Raw genomic sequence first — 21,623 nt, 5'->3', positions numbered from 1 at the left:
CAATCCCTGCTATCATTCCTCTTTTCTTCATTTGTCTCCTGCTGCTTCTTTGTACCTTTGTTTCTCTGTCCCTTTGGAGGTGACTGGCCGGTACCGGGTCCTGCAGTAATTCTTATCAGACTCTTTGGCCTTTCAGCCAAGTTGTTTGATCAGTTCCCTTGCACAGCATGCGAATTAGCTCATTTTGTGCATGCAAACTACGGTGCCCACAAAGTTTCTCCTTTAGAGAAAAGAACTAGTTGGTTTCAGACTAATGGACTGAAATTTCCCTTTTCTCTCTCTTTTTCTCTCTTTAAAGACAATTCCTCGTCTTTCCAGGAAGATGAAGAGGTAGATATGGAGGCTGTCAACTGGCAGCTGAACAGCACCCCCATGAATGGGCACTCTCCTACCCCAACCACTGCTCGTTTCCCCAGCTGGGTGACTTTCGATGACAATGAAGTCAGCTCTGCTTCCCTACAGAAGCTTTCTCCCTTGAAACCAGACACCCCACCAATAGCAACGCAGACTGCAGATGTTAACTGTAACCTTGCTGCATCCTTTAAGAAGAGGGAGCGCCCCAGGAGCACGTTGGTGGACCTCACTAAAGTTCAAAAGCTAGATTTTTCCTCCTTAAATAGGCTGCCTTCTGTTGGAACACCCCCCTGGAGTGCTACTAACCCCTTCCTGGATGAGTCTCTGAGGGATGTCCAACCCTCACCCATCAACCCGTTCAGCTCATTCTTAGAGGAACGAGATAGGCATTCCCACAGCTCCTCTCTCTCCAGTGCTCCAGGCCAAAGCCAAAGAGACTCCCTTATTATCCTCTACCAAGAACCTGACACCATCAGCTTCGATGAGTCAAGCAAAAACTTAACCCACACAGATGCTGTCGAGCAGCTCAGGCAGCTCCGGATTGGGGATCCAGATCACCTGAGCAGCCCAACTCTACCTGATGATGACCCCCTGATGCCATTTGAGGTGGATGGCACATTGTTGAACTTGGCCTCATCTCAGCCCAAGGATGGCTGGCCAATGATGCTCAGAATACCAGAGAAGAAGAACATCATGTCATCTAGGCATTGGGGGCCAATCTACATCAAACTGACTGCGAGCGGGTATCTACAGCTTTTTTATGAGAAGGGTCTGGAGAAGCCCTTCAAGGAATTCAAACTTGAGATCAATCATGAGATTTCAGAGCCCAAACTCCAAAACTATGATGAGAATGGAAGGATACACAGTGTCCGGATAGACCGCACCATCTACAAGGAGAAAAGGAAGTATCAGCCTAAACCAGCAATCAGCCATGCAGCAGAAAGGGAACAAGTGATAAAGCTAGGCACTACTGATTATGAAGACTTCCTTAGTTTCATCAGCGCAGTTCAGGATATACTAATGGACTTGCCAGCCTCATCAACAGATCTGAGCACAGTAGGATTAAACTATCAAGAGGAAGAAATCACTGTTGATGTCAAAGATGAGTTTCATGGCATCTTGGCCAAAGGAGACCATAGGATTCTCCAGCACAGTGTGCTGACACATGTACATGTTCTCAGCTTCCTTTCTGGCCTCGCAGAATGCAGGCTGGGCCTTAATGACATACTTATAAAAGGGAATGAAATCGTTGCACGGCAGGATATTATGCCTACCACTACCACGAAGTGGATTAAGTTGTATAACTGCCGGTTCCATTCATGTGTGGATGAGGAAATGTTTAACAGCTCCCAAGTCATCCAGTTTAATCCCTTGGATGCCTGCCGATTCGAGCTGATGCGGTTCAGGACTGTGTTTTCTGAGAAGACTTTGCCTTTCACTCTGAGAACAGCAGCCACTGTCAAAGGTGCTGAAGTGGAGGTCCAGAGCTGGCTGATGATGTCCACTGGGTTCTCCTCCAACTGCGACCCTCTAACTCAGGTCCCCTGTGAAAACGTAATGGTCCGCTACCCAGTGCCAAATGAGTGGGTGAAAAACTTCCGCAGGGAAAGTGTCCTGGGAGAAAAGTCTTTGAAAGCCAAGGTGAACAAGGGTGCCAGTTTTGGATCAACCAGCGTGTCTGGTTCTGAGCCGGTAATGAGAGTAACTTTGGGAACTGCCAAATATGAGCATGCCTTTAATTCCATTGTATGGAGGATAAACCGACTGCCTGACAAAAACTCAGGTGAGTAGAGAGTACTGTGTCTGAGTGGATAAACTTAAAGAAAAGGTATATTTTGGGGGCTGGGGAACATAGGAGTTACACGGTACAGTGGATAAACCGTTGTCCTTTTGGAAGGTTCAAAGGGGCATCAGTTGCATCAAATGGCTGGTTGTCTTATTCACCCTAACAGTGATTTAATGTGTCTCACAAAGAAACACTGTTTTTGACAAAACCATTTTGGTGTAGCCACATGCAGATATGCCTTCCAACCATGATTTTTTCAGTGCATTCTGGGACTCTTGCCTAAGCTTTCCTATAATGCACTACACTGTTTCTGAGAATAGGTACTTTTTGGGTAACTTCCAAATGTAAGGCACTGTATTGTGTGATATAAGGGGGACCAGCTGAATCACTGTAGCTCCAGCCCTTGTGACTTCCTATCCACAATGTTGTAAATTGCACTGGTTCAGGAAGACCTGAGACAAAGATCTCACTGCATTTGTTGCAGCCAGAGTTCATACACGTACGAGGTATGGTGTTTGTGTGTGGACATAGGGCACTGTGTAGACATTACAAGCTAAAAGTATTCCATGCAACAACTTGTGGCTACATCTTTCAACTAGTGCGGACAGGGACTAAGACCTGATTAAACATTTAAAGGGACACTGTCAAGGTAAATCATATAACTTAAAAATCTGTCCTGCCGTGTATTTTTATAGTTATACCTTTAATTATTAACATTCAAGTAATCCGTGAAATCTAATTTACTTTTTACCACCATTACCATTTGTTCACTTTCTGCCCTTCACCCAGCTTGGGCAGTGAAATCTGACCAATCTAGTTCACTTTCTGTTTATAGTAAATTACCTTTTCTGGTTCCCATGCCCTTGGCTAATGGAGTTCTATGCATAAATGCTGTTTAAAACACTGACTTGTTCCTGTACCTGCCTCACTGGGCAGGTTTCTGCCTGTACTTTTTCCCTACAAGAAAAGTTCAATGATGCTCCAGAGCTGGTCCTTGCTGAGAACATCTGTTCTCATTTGGCAGGAGGGAAGGAAAGCATTGAACTAGGTGCTTCTCACCTTTTGGATCACTTTTTAGCTCAATAAGGCCAACACCTTAGAGTACACCACAGAGTACAAACCTGGATAGACATCAGTCTGACAACAAATGAGGCTTGGAGAGTTTACTTTGGAGGAAAGACTAGAAGCAAAGAGTAGGGGGAATAAAAAGAAACATCAGGATGAAAGACTAATCTCATGTCAATAGCAGCATGCCTGGAAAAAGCCATACTGTCAGCCCGACCCTAAACGCAAATAATTATGTGCTTGCTAGGAAAATCCCACTGTGCCGCCTGCATGACCCCCCAGGTCAGATTCCAGAATTCTTGACTTTTTTGCCTGCTCAAGCCATTAGCGATGCTCTTTAACCCACTTTCTTTCACCTTCTGTGAAATGTTAACCCAAGTTTCCAGTTTTGTCCTTGTCTCTGTCTGTGACCTTACATCTGCCTCCCAGATGGGGAGGATGAAGCTGAGATGCACTCCCTGCTGTTGGAGAGTCGTCCCACACAGTACTGAGCAGTAGCGACACATGTCTGATACACCTGAGAGGAAGAGAGGTGCCCTGGCTGCAGACAGCCCCTCCTGTCAGGTCACAGTGTGATTTGAGGGAAAAGAGAGGGGAGCAAGCATTATGACATGGCCACTATATCTGTGGGAGGTGGTGTGGGAGGGAATCCTAGAGTATTGGTGGAGGCAGGCCTAGTATAGTTTGAATCCATCCCTGCCTCTCAGGGGCTATTTATATTTCTTGACAGCACTTATCCCATGCCTCTAGATGCTCAGAATATACAACAAATTTTAAAAAAATACACAGTTGCCTGAATGAAGCCACCCACAATAGTCACCCAAAATATAATAATAGAGACCCACACATCTAGCCACCCACAAACTTAAGCCCTTATCAAAGGGTGGGCTTTGCTGCATGCCCTGAATGTTGACAAATCCAAGCTCTGGTAAACCAAAAAGGGAGGGCGAATTCCACTTTTAAGGACCCCCATGGAAAATACTGTGCAGCAGCTCCCTCCAGTTTAAATTAAGGGGGATCTAGCTGCCTGTCCTTACTGACTGCCACTGAAGGTGGTATTGGGGGGAGAGAGTGGTGGGTCACTCAGGTAACCAAGTCCTAAACTATTTAACCCAGTGCTCACTTGCAGATCATAAAATCCAAGCACAAGTCTCTAAGAATTATTTCTGTAGCTTCACTGCCTTATCCTGACTTCTTGTCTTTGTGGTTCCTGATATGAACAGGCCCTATGGTCTCCAGCTTTACAACCTGCCACCAGGGCCATCTGCGAAAGTGTCTGGGCCATTTGCTTGTGGCTACAAATTCAAAAGCATATGACTGAATCAATCCATGTATTTAGCCTGTGTTTTTCTCTTGGAGGCAACTAATGGCAAGATTCCACAGAGTATGTTGCTGAGCTTCTTCCCAGTACAGTTTGGTAAACTCTGTTGCTCTTCTCTGATTCACAATGAACATGTTGACACTGGCTGATAAAGGAAGCCTGTTTATAGGCCCCATGGAGCCTCAGTCACAACTGGATGTGATCCAGTACAAGAGAACTAGCACGTGTTTTTACCCTCTAAGCAGTGGAACAAAAGAATGTTAAAAAAATATCCATACAGAGGCTTCATGATAGTGGGGGGAAAGCTGTACAAACAAAGCAGAGGTGTGACCCAAACCAGAATCTTGGATCTAGATATCCTGAACTGTGGAGCAATTTGGCTATGGATCCAGTCCCAAGCATGCTGGCTGGCCCTACCTGTAAAGTGGGCCAAATTAAAACCCTAGATCTCACCACCTCTGAACTTCAGAGACAGTTGAACCAGGTCCCTTCCAAACATGGCAGCTCAAGCCCATTTCTGAAACACATAATTTTCAACATGGACTTTATTGTGAGGAGTGAGTCACTGAAAGTGAGAATGAGGTGTTTGTTCCTCAGGGAGGCAGGAAGCCAAGAAGAGGATGAATCTGTCTGATGTCTTCTCGGTTTTACTACAAACTTTATCCATCTTTCAGACTGAGGGGTCTGATTGGGTGTGGCGGGGGAAATAAAAGTATAATGTTATATTTTGTGACCCCTGGTCAATTAATAACTGCATGGCTTCCATGTATGTCATTATAACTTTGTGTATTTTTTGCATTCACAGACATTTCACTTAGTTAACATAAGTGCCAGACATTTGAGTGGGCACCAACAGTAAATGTTTCAGTTATGTGCACAGTGAAATCTGCATGTACTGTTACTCATTACTACTACTAGAATTGATTAAATAGTTTAAAAATAAATGACACCTTCCCCACATAATTTATGGCTCAGTTCAGTTGTGCAGAGTTCAACTGACTACAGTTCAGGGGGTCATGTTATGTGTAAACCAACATAATTTAGGCTAATTTAGGGACTGATCCTGCTGTCTTTGAAGTCAGTGGGAGTTTTACCATTGACTTTGGTGGGAGTTGGCTGAGGCTCTTAGATTGCAAGTTTTTCACAGCAGACCATATTTGTTTTGTCTCAAGTGCATTAGTGGCACTCTATAAACAATCAGAAACAGTAAGTTCAAATAAACAAACATTAGGTTTGTTGTGATAGTTAAAGGCCTTGCTTATTTGTCCTGTGTTGTCAGACAAGTAGATTCAATGTTTAGTTTCATTCTTATGATGCTATGCAGTGTCCAAGGTGTTTTTTGTATTATACGTGGGGCTAGTTGCACCACCTATCATTTAAATTGCTTGACATTTTCTATTACAAGACCCTGTTTTGACAAACTTTAACTGTTTGGGCTTAAATTTTTACATACCAGGCATCTTCCTCTGGCTTTTTTTTAAACTTCAGCCAGAGAGGAATCAGAAAAGGAGGCTAGGGACACATCCATTGTTTAGCCCATGTTACAAAATTCTTGATATCTTTCTTCTGAAATGCTCTAGTGACCCCATGCTTTGAAGCAGGGATTTCAAAGTTGGCAAGGGGTGGTCTTTGTGTCAGGGATGTGCCATTTACTGTTCACATGAAAATCCACCAAAATTTGGCCAACTTATAAACCTTTGAAAAGTTGCATGCTCAATACAGATTTGTTAGAGTTTAACAGCAAAAATCTCTGACGAGCCCATCCTCACTGAGCATGCTCGAGCCTCTTACAGCTGTTAGTGCATAACAGACTGTCAGAGAAGAATAAAATGTGTTCCTTTCTCTTAGTTCCAGTGCCTGGGCCTACCCCAGCCTGGAGCAGCCATTGCATGGAAAGTGCTTCTGAGCCTGGTAGTCCTGGGCTAAAGAATGCTCAGTGGCTCTGTTTCAGTCCAAATAGTTAAAGTTTGTCAAAGTTATAAGCAACTGAAAATAGGGTCTTATAATGGGAAATGTTGGGCAACTTTAATAAGCAGTGCTCCCAGCCTTGCCTGTAACTGGTGGAACTGTCTTTCCCAGGAGGTATTATTGGCTCTTGACAGCATTTAATGTGCATGCTCATAGCTCTACTGCAGCTTAGGAAATGCCCACTTTGATAGGCAGCCAAGATCTATTTTTAAACACAGGATCAGGAGCCAGGAATTCCTGACTTTGTGTCCCAGTTCTGACACTGTAATTTTCTCTGTGGCCTTTGGCAAGTCACAGGTCTGCATTGGAGTTGGTACACAGCCATACTCTTCCCCAAGCCCTACACTCCAAGGTAGCTCCACAATGGATTGTGCCTCAAGGAGTTCCCTTGTGCCCAGGGGTAATGTACCTATTACACCATTCCTCCAGATGGTTCAGCATGCTCTGCTTTCTCTGGCTGGACAGCTCCACTGGCCATTGGAGGTGTGGATATAATGCTGCCCCCTATCCATGTTAGTCCCCCTTTCTGGGGTGTTTCTGTTGACAGAGTTCTAGGAGAATACAGTCTCTGTGCTTAAAGGAGACTGTAATTGTACCCAGCCACGACATATATAATGTTGGGAAAGATTCCTTGTGCTCCCTCCCTTTGTGCATCCATGCTGTAGTCAGACACAGTTTGGTCCTTAACCTCTCTGTGTTTCAGTTTCCTGCACCCAAAACAGGGGAATACTTCCTTACCACACAGTGGTGGTCTGCAGATTAAATATAGATATTGGGTACAATTTTCAAAGCATTAAGTCCTGTTTTCAAAAGTCAATGGGACTTAGCCTCATGACAAAAGGCCCAGATTTTGAAATGTATTTAAAATGTATTTACATATGATTTTTATTAAGTAAAATGGTACTTAGGGTATGTGTCTACACTGCAATAGGGAGGTGTGTTTGCAGCCAGTGTAGACATACCTGAGCTAGTTTGTCAAAGATAGTTCGAGTAACAATAGCAGTGAAGCCGTGGCAGCACCAGCACTTGAGTATGTACTCAGGGTCCCAGGCAGGCGAGGCTATCTCATGCAGCCGGTCATGCTGCCATAGCTTCACTGCTACTGTTACTCGAGCTAGCTGTGACCTATCTGGATCAGAGCTAGTTTGGATATATCTATGTGATGGGTTGGATCACAGAAACCCCCTTGGGGCTGCAGCTGATGTGCCAAGACTACTTCTGCCCCTGCTTTCCCAGCCCTCCCAGCTTGGGACTTCAGTGCCCTGCTTGGTTTGAGCCAGACCCACTAGCCTGCTGCAAACCCAGACCCAGATCTGAACCACATCCCCTAACAGCTGTAGGCTTAAACTGAAAGCAGCGTAAGAATTGTTCCTGTCTTTAACACTCAGATGCTCAACTCCCAATGGGGTCCAAACCCCAAGTAAATCCGTTTTACCCTGTATAAAGCTTATACAGGGTAAACTCATAAATTGTTCGCCCTCTATAGCACTATAGAGAGATATGCACAGCTGTTCCCCCCCCCCAGGTATTAATACATACTCTGGGTTAATTAATAAGTAAAAAGTGATTTTATTAAATACAGAAAGTAGGATTTAAGTGGTTCCAAGTAGAAACAGACAGAACAAAGTGAATTACCAAGCAAATTAAAATAGAACACACAAGTCTATGTCTAATACAGTAAGAAAACTGAATACAGATAAAACCTCACCCTCAGAGGAGTTCCAGTAAGCTTCCTTTTACAGACTAGTCTCCTTCTAGTCTGGGTCCAGCAATCACTTACACCGCTGTAGTTACTGTCCTTTGTTCCAGTTTCTTTCAGGTATCTTTGGGGGTGGAGAGGCTATCTCTTGAGCCACCTGAAGACAAAATAGAGGGGTCTCCCATGGGCTTAAATAGACTTTCTCTAGTGGGTGAAGACCCCCATCCTCTCTCCTATGCAAAGTCCAGCTCCAAGATGGAGTTTTGGAGTCACATGGGCAAGTCACATCTCCATGCATGACTCAGAACTTACAGGTAGCAGCCATGGTTCATATGCTACCTTGAATGTCCTCATGTAGACTTCTTATGTGGATTGGAGCCTTCCAAGATCCATTGTCTGTTAAGTGCTTCTTGATTGGTAACTTAATTTGCACATTCCTTTCTCAGGAAGCTGACCAAATGCATTACTAAGGCTGCTTAAAAATCAAGCAAGTACACAGCCAATATTCATAACCTCGAATACAAAAATGATACATGCATACAAATAGGATGAGTAGATTCAGTAGATCATAACCTTTACAGAGATATGTTACCTGGCATATGTAGCATAAAACATATTCCAGTTATGTCATATATACATTCATAAGCATATTTCCATAAAGCCTTATGGGGTGCAGTGTCACAGTCTACACTAGCTACAGTCACACCTGTGGATTGCAATGTCGACATGCCCGTAGGCTACATCTACACTGCAGCTGGGAGGTGTAGTTCCCCTCTCAGGTAGATGTATATGCACTACTCTGCTCAAGCTAGTGCACTAAAAGTAGCAACATGGCCATGGTGGTACAGGCAGCAGCTTGGGCTCACCGTCCAAGTACATACCTGGGATCTTGGACAGGGTGGTACTTAGGCAGTAAGCCCAAGCTGCCACAATTACACTGCTATTTTTAGCACACTAACACAAGCACGGCTCTCCGACCTGGGAATCACACCTCCCAGCTGTAGTGTAGATGTAGCCGGAGTCTCCTAAGTCATTTAGATGCTTTTTTAAAATTGTCTGTGAAGTGTTTTGGAGATGAAAAGCCAGAATTAAAGTGCAGCAGTGTTTAAATTATTTATTTATTTATTTATTTTAAGTCTATTTACTGGAGAAAATAAAGTCATACTCTCCTTTTCTTTGCAACACAAGGAACAAATTAGTACCATATTATTTTAACATTTTGAGGGGTTCTGTGTGCTCTTTTAAATTAAACCTTTTCCTCCTCCTCTTGAAGCATGTCTTTGATAGGCTCTTGACTTAATATGCATGGAGAAGGCACAGCCCTTAAACCTTGTGCTCAAGATGTAGACAACTGGAGTTTTCTTGGAAACCTGCTTCCAGTTGCTTTTCCATTATGGAAGAACAAAGCCATTCTGATAAGGGTCCTTGAACCTTGGTCCAAAACCTCTGTCAAGGTGTATTTGAAGTCTGTAAACGTTTAGTTAACTCCCTTGTTTTTCGTGTCTGCATACCCCCATCCAACTGAAAATGGGAACACCAATGCATTCTGAAGAGCCTGTTTGTGCAGTATTTACTCTACATTTATACAGTCCTTAGCACAATGGGACCCCAACCTTGCTGAAGCCTGTAGCCAGCAATATTCAATATTTGTTATTAATAATAATATTATTATTTCTGGCCTGACCAGAAGCAGCGTTGACCTTAAACTTCATTAGGAAGCCTTTGTGCATGATTTGAGTAGTGTTTGTGCAGTGCTTTGAAAATACCAAGTGCTCTGCTGATGAAATTCACCCCTCTGAAGAGGCACTTGCACAAGGCCTATAAATCCCATTTAAGCTCTATTTTGAGGGCTGAAGTGGGACTCAGAGGTGCTTAGGCGTTGTCTAGTGCTGGCGCTCTGCACAGGGGTGAATTTCACCCTGTCAGTGCTAAGAGTTAGTACTATCTTTGAAGATACCCTGCCTTGCTTTGCAGGCTCAGGGGGCTGGATATTTTGGAATAAACTCTGGGTGTGCTCATTGTTTGGGTACTGCTGGTCTTCCAGGGCCCAATCCTGCAAGCCCATCATGTATGGTACTCCCATTCTGCTCCATGTGGAGGGCTTACAGGCTTCTTTCCACTCTTACTTCCCAAACCCAACCTCCTGCATTCCTTTTTAGCTTCTCAGTGTGCATCTTGCTAACTTGTATAAAAGGCAAATGCTCCCATAGTGATTGCAAAATGGATGGTCAGAAATTAAATATCATCATGCACAACCAGATGGCGAGAGCCTTGTTGTGTCATGCACGGATTTGTTTTACTTAGTCAAAATGTAAGGATAATAATCATGCATAGGATCGATCTAATACCCTTCAGCCAAAGTTCTCAAAGTGCTTTTGAAAGATACTATCCTCATTTTGCAGATGGAAAAATTGAGGCACGAATAGGTTAAGTGACTTGCCCAAGGTCACAATGAGTTGATGACAGCCAGGAATAGAACCCATATGTCCTGATGGTCAGCCTGTGCTCTAATGACTAGAGCACACAGCTTTCCAACAGGGCAAAGGGGACAAAAAACAAAACATAATGCTCACAGATCACTGCAATTTTAAACTATCACTTACACTGCCCTTTTTAAGGAGTGAGTATTGTGTAAGGGGATGGAATAATGAACTAGAAGTTGGAATTCCTGGGTTCTGTTCCTAGCTTTGCCATTGACTTGCTGTGTGACCTTAAAGAAATCGTTTAATTTTTTTATTTTATTTTCCTATCTATAAAATGGTTATAATACCTAGCTGAAAGTGTGATGTGATCCTCAGATGAAAGACATCATTGGACTGTGTACTGCAAGATCCTGCCTTTGGCTGTGCCCAATACCTGATGCGTCAGAGGAAGTAAAAAACTGCCTTCAGTACACCAGTGCTGTACATGGAAATAGGTTGGAGAATTCCTTCCTGATCCCTGTGGTGACTGGTTTATACCCAGAATTCTCATTCACTGAAGCCAGTCTAGAATGATCAACTATCATCCCTGTAGCTTGTTTACTTTAGTCATCTCTGGAAGCTGCAGCTGCAATGTAGCTATTATGAGCTCATAAATTACTCTAGCAGATTCTCTGTTTACTCCTATTTTAAGATGCTTCTTTGTAGGTGTTGCCCTCGTTGATCCTCACAACAGTTTTAAGTTTCATCTTCTCTATTCCCAGCTTCTGGCCATCCCCACTGCTTCTTTTGCCACCTGGAGCTTGGCTCTGACCAGGAAGTGCCTTCCAGTTTCGTCCGCTATGTAGACGTGGAGTTTGACATGCCCACCACTTCGGCGTCCAAAGCCACTGTTCGATCCATTTCTGTAGAGGACAAGACTGATGTCAGGAAATGGGTTAACTATTCAGCACACTATAGTTACAAGGTAAAGTGAGCAGCTGGCAGTCACTGCGGCTAGCATAGCTATTGCATGAATCATTTTTCTTTAGATGTATTTAATGCTGGTGAAAGAGATGATTTATCAAGGTGACTGTCAAGGTTCCTCCCCCACTCTGAACTCTAGGGTACAGATGTGGGGACCTGCATGAAAAACCTCCTAAGCTTATCTTTACCAGCTTAGGTCAAAACTTCCCCAAGGTACAAAATATTCCCCCCGTTGTCCTTGGACTGGCCGCTACCACCACCAAACTAATACTGGTTACTGGGGAAGAGCTGTTTGGACGCGTCTTTCCCCCCAAAATACTTCCCAAAACCCTGCACCCCACTTCCTGGACAAGGTTTGGTAAAAAGCCTCACCAATTTGCCTAGGTGACTACAGACCCAGACCCTTGGATCTTAAGAACAATGAACAATCCTCCCAACACTTGCACCCCCCCTTTCCTGGGAAATGTTGGATAAAAAGCCTCATCAATTTGCATAGGTGACCACAGACCCAAACCCTTGGATCTGAGAACAATGAAAAAGCATTCAGTTTTTTACAAGACGACTTTTAATAAAAAATAGAAGTAAATAGAAATAAAGAAATCCCCCCTGTAAAATCAGGATGGTAGATATCTTACAGGGTAATTAGATTCAAAAACATAGAGAACCCCTCTAGGCAAAACCTTAAGTTACAAAAAAGATACACAGACAGAAATAGTTATTCTATTCAGCACAATTCTTTTCTCAGCCATTTAAAGAAATCATAATCTAACACATACCTAGCTAGATTACTTACTAAAAGTTCTAAGACTCCATTCCTGGTCTATCCCCGGCCAAGACCAGCATATAGACAGACACAGACCCTTTGTTTCTCTCCCTCCTCCCAGCTTTTGAAAGTATCTTGTCTCCTCATTGGTCATTTTGATCAGGTGCCAGCGAGGTTACCTTTAGCTTCTTAACCCTTTACAGGTGAGAGGAGCTTTCCCCTGGCCAGGAGGGATTTCAAAGGGGTTTACCCTTCCCTTTATATTTATGACAGTGACACAGAGTCAGAGATGGGAGCAGAACTCTTGACTCCCGGCCCTGTGCTTAGACAACCCTAACTCATCGCACTTTGAATTCCTGTATCCATCACTGCCAAACAAGTAACTGTTGAGTGACACGGGGTTTCTTCATGCTTTTCTGTAGGAGTAGTACACACCTTTCTTTCTAGCTTCAGCAATTTTGCAGGTATTCTCTTCAGAAGTAAATATTTCAGTACTTTTAAATTGTGATGGGCTAATTTCTGAGCTGGCATAAATCAGCATAGCTCTACTTGTTTCAGTGGAACTACACCAGTTTGCACCAGCTAAAGATGTAGGGTAAAATCTTCAAAAATGCCTAAGTCCTGTTTTAGAAATGACTTTCAATGAGACTTAGGCTCCTAAAGGCCAGATTTTTGAAGGTATTTTGGCACCTAAGTATAGTTGATCAGGAATTTCTCAACACTTTATTTTTTCTTTGGCGGGGCAAAGAACGGGGCAGATTTGTCAAAACCACAACTTTTTGTAGAAACGTACCAGTTTTGACACATCTTTCATCTGGAAGTTTTCATGGGTCCAGGATGGAATTTCTGGTCAAAACTAGGAGAGATTCCAGAATTGAACCTAGGTTTTCCACATCCCAGGCAACTGCCCTAACCACTGACCTATAGAGACAGAATCTGTTTGTCTTTGTTTCAAAGTAGGGAGGGACTAGAGCTTCCCCGTTAAATGGCTGTAAGACTTTTTGTTATGGGCAAAACAACATATTTTTCTATAACCTTGTTTTCAGAAATGAAAAAAATTTAACCATTTTTGCTGAAATTTTCTAAAACAAATTCAGCCTGAGGCAGATACTTGGCATGTAAAATTTCAGACAAAATGGTTACATTTAGGCAAAGTTGCAAGCAGTGGAAAATTAGGTTCTATAATGGAAAATGTTGGACAACCTTAACTAAGGTGGTGCTACCAGCTCTGCCTGTAATAAGCCAAGACGGAGTAGAAAGCTACTGGTCTCTATCGTCACTCCTTCTGAGAACCTAAGGGAATGGACAGCTAGAGTTTTGAGCATCCAGGACTTTACTGTTGTTTTACATCATTTACTGGTGCCCAGATACTACAGTGTTTGGTAAATCAGAAATACTTAGAGAGTAGGCTGTGGTGTGCCACAGAATTAGGTTTTCAAACATGTTTTAAAAGGGCTTTTTTCTCCCAAGGGTGTTCAGCCCAGCATGACTTTATTTATGACTAGACAGAGATTGAGTGTTTATACACAGATGGATCTGAATTGTTTTTATTTTACTCTTGAATGTTTTTAATGTGTTAAGATGTATATGTTTCATTGTAAAATTTCTGGGATACTGTTGTAGATTGGTGCTATTTAGAAATACAGTTACTAATTAGCAGTTATTAATTAACAATATCAGATATGATCAAAACAAGAATCTCTAATCTAAACCCCTTTGAATTTCAGGGTGGCTTGGCTTCAGATTTTATGATCAAAGTCAGCTTCTGCAATTTTAGATGATGGGTTTGGATCTAAAACCAGAAGGGGGATGATACCAGTATCAGTTTGACTGTATTCAGAGTCACTCACGGACAGTTCTTTTCATGACATTTTGATCCCAAGTTGTGAAAAATGTTACAAAATTGCTGTCCGTTTGGATGAAATGACTGAGATCTGCTCAAAAGATTAAAGCATTGTTTAATCTCTAAACTCTAGCCCTCATGTGACCTCAAACCTGAAATTGAAAACCCTGTACTAAACCTAATCCAGATCCAGAGTCCCTTCCTCATCCCATATCTAATTATAACCTGTGAGAGCAAGTAATTTCCCAGCCTCTGCAATAATCCAAAAGTTTGTGTCCTGAGGAGAACATAAAATCAGAAGCTGGTTAGAGCTTCTTGTTCTTTTCCTTCCTTTTTCAATACAGATGTTCCCCCTGTTTTTTTTTTTCTTGTCAGGTGGAAATAGAACAAAAAAAGAACTTGAATCTTGATCTGAAGGGAGCAGAAATTGAAAATGCCAGGGAATGTGCCATGCAGTGAAGGAAGACTTGTCTGCAAGACCCGTGGGAGGAGCAGTAATGTCAACAGATCCAGCTGAAGAGAACTGCAACACCTAGCTTCAGCTGTAAGAAGTACAAAGCAGTACTTTTTTAAAAAATGCTCTTCAGTGTGACTGTGTCTTGAGTTTCCTGGCTCATTGTGATCTGTATTTTGGCAGGAGGTTCGTTGACAGTTTGTTTAGAAGACCTTAGGGATTTGCTGGAACATTTTAAATTCATCCAGTGTATTGACAGAAAGGCTTACACTACATTCAATCCTGCCTTCCTTTCTGCTTCTTCACCATTTACCTTTATGCACTGAAGTATGTTATGTCGACAACTGCAGCCAAAACAAAAAGCAACCCTGACCTCGCTTACAGTCTTCTCCTATCATTTGAATGTTTTCTTGTAAGCTGGTGGTTTGGTCATCAGCAGAGCCTTTCCTTGTGATCTGCAGAATAAAACCTTTTGAGAGCTAAGCATTGGGGGAACTGGGGAGCAGCAAGGGGAAAAGTGGTACGTGAAAAGGTCTTTCTTTTATGAAATAGTCTACAGAGTAAAAATTTCCCTGCATCCAGAACATAGTGAATGCCAAGGAAATGGGTGGGTGAGATTCTGTAGCCTGCCTTGTGCAGGAGGTCAGACTAGATGATCATAATGGTCCCTTCTGACCATGAATCTATGAAATAAACAACAAATAATATAGCTGATTATCTGACTCTTCCCAGTCACCTTTTCTTCTCTCATCCTCTAAACCAGAACACTAAAGTAATGCACATTTTAATAGGATCTTGACTAGTCATGAGAAAAATTAATTTGTTTTTAAGGTTTTCACTTGCTGGTCAGGTTTATGCCATTAGCTTGACTGAACATGTGACAGCTGCTTGTAATAGAAAGTGTGCAGTGTATAGCAGGGGTAGAGAAGGGGCATTACTGAGATTAGATCATTCCTGCCTAGAAAGATATCTGAGGGAAATAGATTTTATTTTAACATTTTCCTGAATGGTTAAGTAGACTGATTACTGGTTCATGTTGTTTGGACAGGAGGATCTTATGTTCAGGATATTTTGGAAGGCATTATAAGAAGTAAATGCTGTGTGTTCCTGTCCTTGCAATACAATGTTGCTTTCAGGTTCCATCCTAACAGTACTTCTTATTTCAAGAAAGCCTACAGTGTAACAAATGTGTGTACTGTAGACACAATTATCTTTTAAATCACACACTAACTGGGACTAAAAACCTCTAAAAACACTTCTATCACAGTGAACTTAAGAAACCTCCTCTTAGCTGAAAATAGTAGCAAGTCCCCCCCTTATCTTTTTCCTAGACTAGACTGTAGAAGGCAAAATCACTCACTCAATACACATTGCAGTTGAGTTGTAAAATGTTTACAATACCTAATTTTTACAGTTGTGTATCTGACCTGTTTGCTCCCCTGCCCAAAAGTAATAGTTTTTGATAAAAGAATTGTAATTTGTTAAACCATTTATCTTTTTAAAGGGATACTGTTGACTTAAATATACATTTTAAAAAATCCTTATGGTATTATTAACAACATGCTAATTCATTAAAACAGAGAGACTTTTAAAATTCTAAATTTATTTTTCATTATTTGTGTGTTTTTTACATATTGCATTTCACTCCGTGTGGGTCATGACAAATAGACTTTCATTTTGGTTCCTGGTTACTTTCACTGTGACTTCCATGAACAGTGTTGCTGTGTTCAGGTTCCAAATGCCACACTGGATTATTTACATTTGGACTAAAAATTGTTTTAATTAAAATTTTTAAAAAATCATGAGACCCCTTTTAAGGCCCTCTTTTTATATACACCTAAATTTTAAGCCTACAGTAATCTGATGATGTCCTTTTAAATCAAAATTAAAAAAGAAAGGCTCATCTTTTTCTTTAGGCAGCAATAAGGCTACAGCATCTATGGCAAAAGCACATTTCAAAAAAATATTTCAGGGCCCAATCCTTCAAAGACTTATTACTGGGCACGGAGCTTTCAACTGCAGGTAGTCCTCGTGAAGCCCAAGGGACAGCTCCAGGCACTTCATTTCATAGTAAGTATTTGCAGGATCTATCTGTAAATGGGAACACTCATACCCACCTTCGTAAAGCATTTTGGGAGCTGTGGATAAAAAGCACTGTTGAAGTGCTAAGTATTTATGACATAGGGTTGCATAAAGTTAGAGAGTTGTGCCTGAAACATCCAAACAGCCCCTGACTCTGGGGTGAAGAAAGATTCAAAATCTGAACCCAGATCCAAATTTCTTGATTGACCCTTTACAATGGGCTGGCTAGGAACTTGAATTTGTGGCTCAGATCCATCTCTGTATAAAATAAGAATTTCCTCCCACTGTTCCAAAACTCAAAACAAACTGTTGTTCAAAAAAGTTTAGATAACTTTTGTTCCCCTTATTTTCTATTTTCACTGTTGCCTCTAGAACACCAGTTTCTGGTAGGGTGACCAGATGTCCTGATTTTATAGGGACAGTTCAGATATTCGGGGCTTTGCCTTATATAGGTTCCTATTACCCCATGCTCCCTGTCCTGATTTTTCACACTTGCTATCTAGTCATCCTAGTTTCTGATAAGGCACAAAAAGAGAAGTAACAAAATACAAGAAGTGAATGTGTTCTCAGGATGTTATTGAGGAACTATCAGAAAGCTCATGTGAAAGAGGCTGTTCTTATTAAATTTCTAGCCCAGATTTGCAGACCCAAGACGTTTGGCTAGCTTAGATCAGTATATGAACTTTTGCATGCTTTTCCCAACCTCTGAAGATTTGGAAATGCATCCTAGTGACAGTTAAATATAAGAAATAATTAAGCAACAAGATTTGACATGCCTTAAACAGTGAGGGAACTCAAACACACTTCCCCTTCTCTATTTTATTTTAAGAAGTTTAACATGTATGGCAGTCCAGCCACAGGACAGATCCTTTCCAACAAACGGGATGATGGAGACTCAGAGGTTTCTGTTGTTGCTTCATTTCTGTCCCTCTTGCTCTCTCTTTTTAATTCAAAATAAGTTAATGAAAATAACACTATGAGACTGATTCTGATCTCACTCATACCAGTATAACTCAGGAGTAGCTCCTCAGAAGCCAATTGGAGTTCAGTGGATGAAATTGGGTCGTCTGTTCTTGAAAAACTATTTTAATCCCCTTTTGATTTCTGCAGAGCATCCTTGATACTTTTATATTTATGCAGTCGGATTTTCCAGAGTTCAGTACCAACTATCAAGGCCAGATTTTCAGAGCAACTTGCCTCCCTATTAGGCACCAGAATAAATGGCCAGATTTTCAAAAGAGCATTGGGTGCTGGGCTTTTTTGAAAATCTGGCTATAAGTGTTGCAAATTGGGGGGGCTTCTAGATGGTGGGAACTCTTTAAAATCTAGCCCCATGCCTGATGGTTGAGCACTTGAACATCTGGCCTTTAGTGCCTTCAGAGGGCTAAGCTGTCCTTGGGTAATGTGGCTAGTGTCAGCTTTCCTCAATGGCAGTCTGTCTTTCGATCTCATTCTTTCTGCTAGTGTGCAGTTATGCATGGACCATGTTCTCCATTTACATGGCACACAGCAGTAATTAGGATAAAGTACTGGTTGGGGGGGTGGAATCAAAAATTTCATCAGACTTTAGAACAGCAGAAAGGATTTAGATGCAAGAGGTTTGTATGATAGGAATAGTTATTCTGCCTCTGGGAAGAGGTCCCTTTAAATGCCTTCCATTAGGTACACCCTTTGTGAGTGACACAGTCTCTGCCCTTTGAAGTGCTTATAGTTCTGGAGTGCAACATGCAAAAAAAGTGCCTTCTGTGCACCTGTACATTTATTTCCTGAAGCTATTTCCACTCTGACCCTCCTGTTTTCTTTTTCAGTTTCATTTTTGGAGAGTAGTGGTACTTGGGGTGCAGTGTGGTTGGTAATGGTTTTTTGGGGAAAATCCACACCACGTTTTAGAGAAACAGACAACATTTGATCAGAGTGATTGGACTAAAGTCTTCCCCTTAAAGCTAAACTCCTCTTACTGATACATATTATATTTAATAACTCTAGATATTTTGCTGATAAGAACAAAGAAAAAAAGGCAAATTCATCTGAAAAATACTCCAACAGATTGATGATACCTGCTGCATTTGAAAATTATTCAAGATTAAAATGATAATCCTCACTAAAGACTGGGGAAATTATAGAGCTCTTCACTGCATGCTGTCATCTGAGCAGTGCTGAGATATCATGTCATTGTGACATACATTATCTTCTGGCAGGGAGTTGCCTGGAATACCTACTTGACAAGACGGTCCACGAGTTAGAGGAGCCACATGTCCTCTTGACTCACGAGCTGCCAAGAGTCCCTCCTGATTATCTCACTACTGATGAAAGGATCGGTTTCAATGCAAAAGGTCCTGAAAGTGAAAGAAGGGGCACCAGAACCAGTAACGTCCATCTCTGGAGCCCAATTACTCTGTCAGTCGCTTGCAGGAAACTTTCATTGATTTCAGTGGCACTTAGCATACAATGGCACTTGGCCCTGATGTGTCACCTTTATTCTGGGGGTTGGCAGATTTTAAAAGATGACACCGCCTAGGTCAGCTTTTACAGATTTAGCCTACATGGTTTTCATCAGTCTAGGAATTAATGGAAGTCACTGATCAGTTGTTGAAGAAATATACACCATCTGCTGCCATTTAGCCTAAAGCAACCTGCTGTGAGCTTTGAAGCCTTCTGGGACAACAAAATTTCAGTTGTTCCTAACCTTCCTTTTGCCTCATCCATCCACACAGTTCATAACCTCTTGCACTATTGTGATGGACTGATCTGATTATTTTGTAACATGTTCCTCTCTTTTTGTTTTGTAAAATAAGAAAGTCTACACACTGGCTAACTCTGTAGAGGTGGTTTAATTATGTTGTGATGTTGTTGTTTTTTTTAGCAGCTCTGGAGTGGGATATAATTTTTGTTTGAACTGTGGGAAAGCTGTTAAATAAATGTAAACACAAAACAAAATCCTCACATTTTGATCGTGAAATTGAAGTTGTGTCCTGTATCCTCCATATCCTGCTGCTCTCAGCACACTGTGCTATCAACCAAGGGCTCCTTCTAGGAGAACTGTTTTGAGAGGTACAAGAGGCGACATAACCTGGAAATAATGGGGTGATACAAAGAAAGGGAATATTTCAGCTGAATAATCAGTGAGATTGGTTAGACTGTGGGATAGTATCCAAGGGAAATGCTAGGCGATGTATCACTTGAGCCTTTTAATGGATGCACAAAGCTGTAATGATATACGGGAGAATCCTGCATTTGTGGGTGCAATCAGGACCGGCTGACCTGTTCTAAGTAGGTCTTTTCCATCTCTAATTTAGAAGCTGCAAATGAGTCAATATCAGATTGCCATTTCCCACACAGTGGGCTCCAGGAATTTCTAGCCCCTATAAGTAGCAAGGGCATGAATAAACATGAGGGCAGCATCTGCCTATCCAGTCCCCAGCATATTTGTAAGTGACATGAGGAAGACTGGAGGGAAGGCATGGAGGAAAGGAGTGCCTTAATCAGAACATTTGAAGCTGTAATTGAGAGTAAAGTCCTGTTTACAAAGGCCTCTGCCACAATTCTTGGGATTTTTCCAAACTTGGAGAAGCCGTATCAGTTGAGTGCTCTGCAGCTTCTGCCAAGGTCACTGCAGCTGGTGCCCCTGGCTGCCTCTCACTCCAGGTACTTCCTACATCAGACTGAAGACCTTGGCTGTTTTATAAGCCAAAGAAAACTAGTCTTCCCTCATAAGGGCTGTTCAGCCACAAGGCAGATTTGTTGTCATCCTTCCCAGTTCCTCCAAGTATGCTGTGGTAAAATTGGGGGGAATTAAATCAACGATTGGCTAGTGTAGTGCAATAGAACTACATGTGGAATGATTCTGCACAGCCGCTGTTGAAGCAGCAACCAAGCCATTAGATGAAGTCCCTTTAGCAGGCAACAAGACGGAACGTTGGAATCGGAAAGTTCCATGGCAGTTGGAACGGCAGTTTACTTATTTATTTAGAGCTACAAAGACAGTTGGAAGTGGTAGTTTTGGGTCAGATGGTTGGCATTGGACGTGGACAGGTAAGCATGGCATCCTAGTAACACACAGGAACAATAATAAAAGAGAGAGAGAGAGACTCACAATTAGAAATGTGTGGACAGTTTTAGATGAGGTAGTGGGAAGCATAGGGAGTAATAGGCCCCTGTAACAGAGCTTTTAATAGACAGTTGAGACATGCTGAAATATCACCATACAGGACATATTTATACAAGAGCATCATCACATCATGTGTCCAGGCAGGAGCCTATATGCAACTGGAGTGGAGCAGTGAAGTCCATAGCTGGCGAGGGAGTACAAAAAAAGCTATACCATTATCAGTAATCCTAGTTCCCTGGATCCTGGCCACATCACCTGCCTCAGCTATTTAAGATTCTGAATAAGATAAAGAACAGAAAAGGATCAAAAGCTAAATTCCAGCATCTTGTCTTGGACCCCTGTTAAATCCAAGCTGCAGTCCTGTGTCTAGGAGATTTGTCTTAGCATGATTTGACTAGCATCATTCTCAGAAAAATACCACTGTCTACACTGGTCAGGGAAACTGCTATAAGTCTCTAATAGCCATTGCCATGTTTAAATGTGGTAATTGCTGGCAAGGTTTCAATTATCAGGTGCAAAAATAGCCTTATGCAATCCCAATCTGTGGTGCAGCAAAGCAGGAGGCAGGTATGCCATTGGCTGCAGATGCCCTGGTATGTTAAAATGGAGCGATAAGCACCGCAGGAATACTGGGATGCACAAATGCAAAATTTCTTTTCTGGATGTGGAGGAGGGTTCAGAGACCTTTAGTGCTTCAGGGGCCTCGCAACTGCTGCAGCCAATGACATAAGGGCTGGGAATCTACTGCTAGACTAGCAGAACCAACAGCCCTCCCTAAAGAGCTTCTGTGATGA

At 42.1% G+C, this 21,623-nt stretch overlaps 1 protein-coding gene across 9 annotated transcripts in view; it reads left to right on the top strand.

The window, feature by feature from the left end:
* The window catches only part of STON2 (stonin 2), a 48,652-nt gene extending 28,994 nt beyond the window's left edge, over positions 1 to 19,658 (top strand). For 6 of the 9 annotated variants that reach the window (XM_077819220.1, XM_077819218.1, XM_077819221.1 and 3 more), the window contains 3 exons: positions 299 to 2,137; positions 11,378 to 11,580; positions 14,561 to 19,658. In XM_077819220.1, the coding sequence (XP_077675346.1) occupies positions 337 to 2,137; positions 11,378 to 11,580; positions 14,561 to 14,644 (2,088 nt within the window). In that variant the 5' untranslated portion in view covers positions 299 to 336 and the 3' untranslated portion in view covers positions 14,645 to 19,658. The remainder of the gene's footprint in view (positions 1 to 298; positions 2,138 to 11,377; positions 11,581 to 14,560) is intronic. The other 3 variants (XR_013346412.1, XR_013346411.1, XM_077819222.1) reach the window with 3 other exon arrangements.
* The last annotated feature ends 1,965 nt before the right edge of the window (positions 19,659 to 21,623 follow it).

The sequence above is a fragment of the Eretmochelys imbricata genome, chromosome 6, assembly GCF_965152235.1.
Source record: "Eretmochelys imbricata isolate rEreImb1 chromosome 6, rEreImb1.hap1, whole genome shotgun sequence".
In the NCBI taxonomy this organism is placed as follows: Eukaryota; Metazoa; Chordata; order Testudines; family Cheloniidae; genus Eretmochelys; species Eretmochelys imbricata.
The sequence above is the reverse complement of the archived record's forward strand: the minus strand, read 5'-3'. Positions and strand labels throughout refer to the sequence as shown.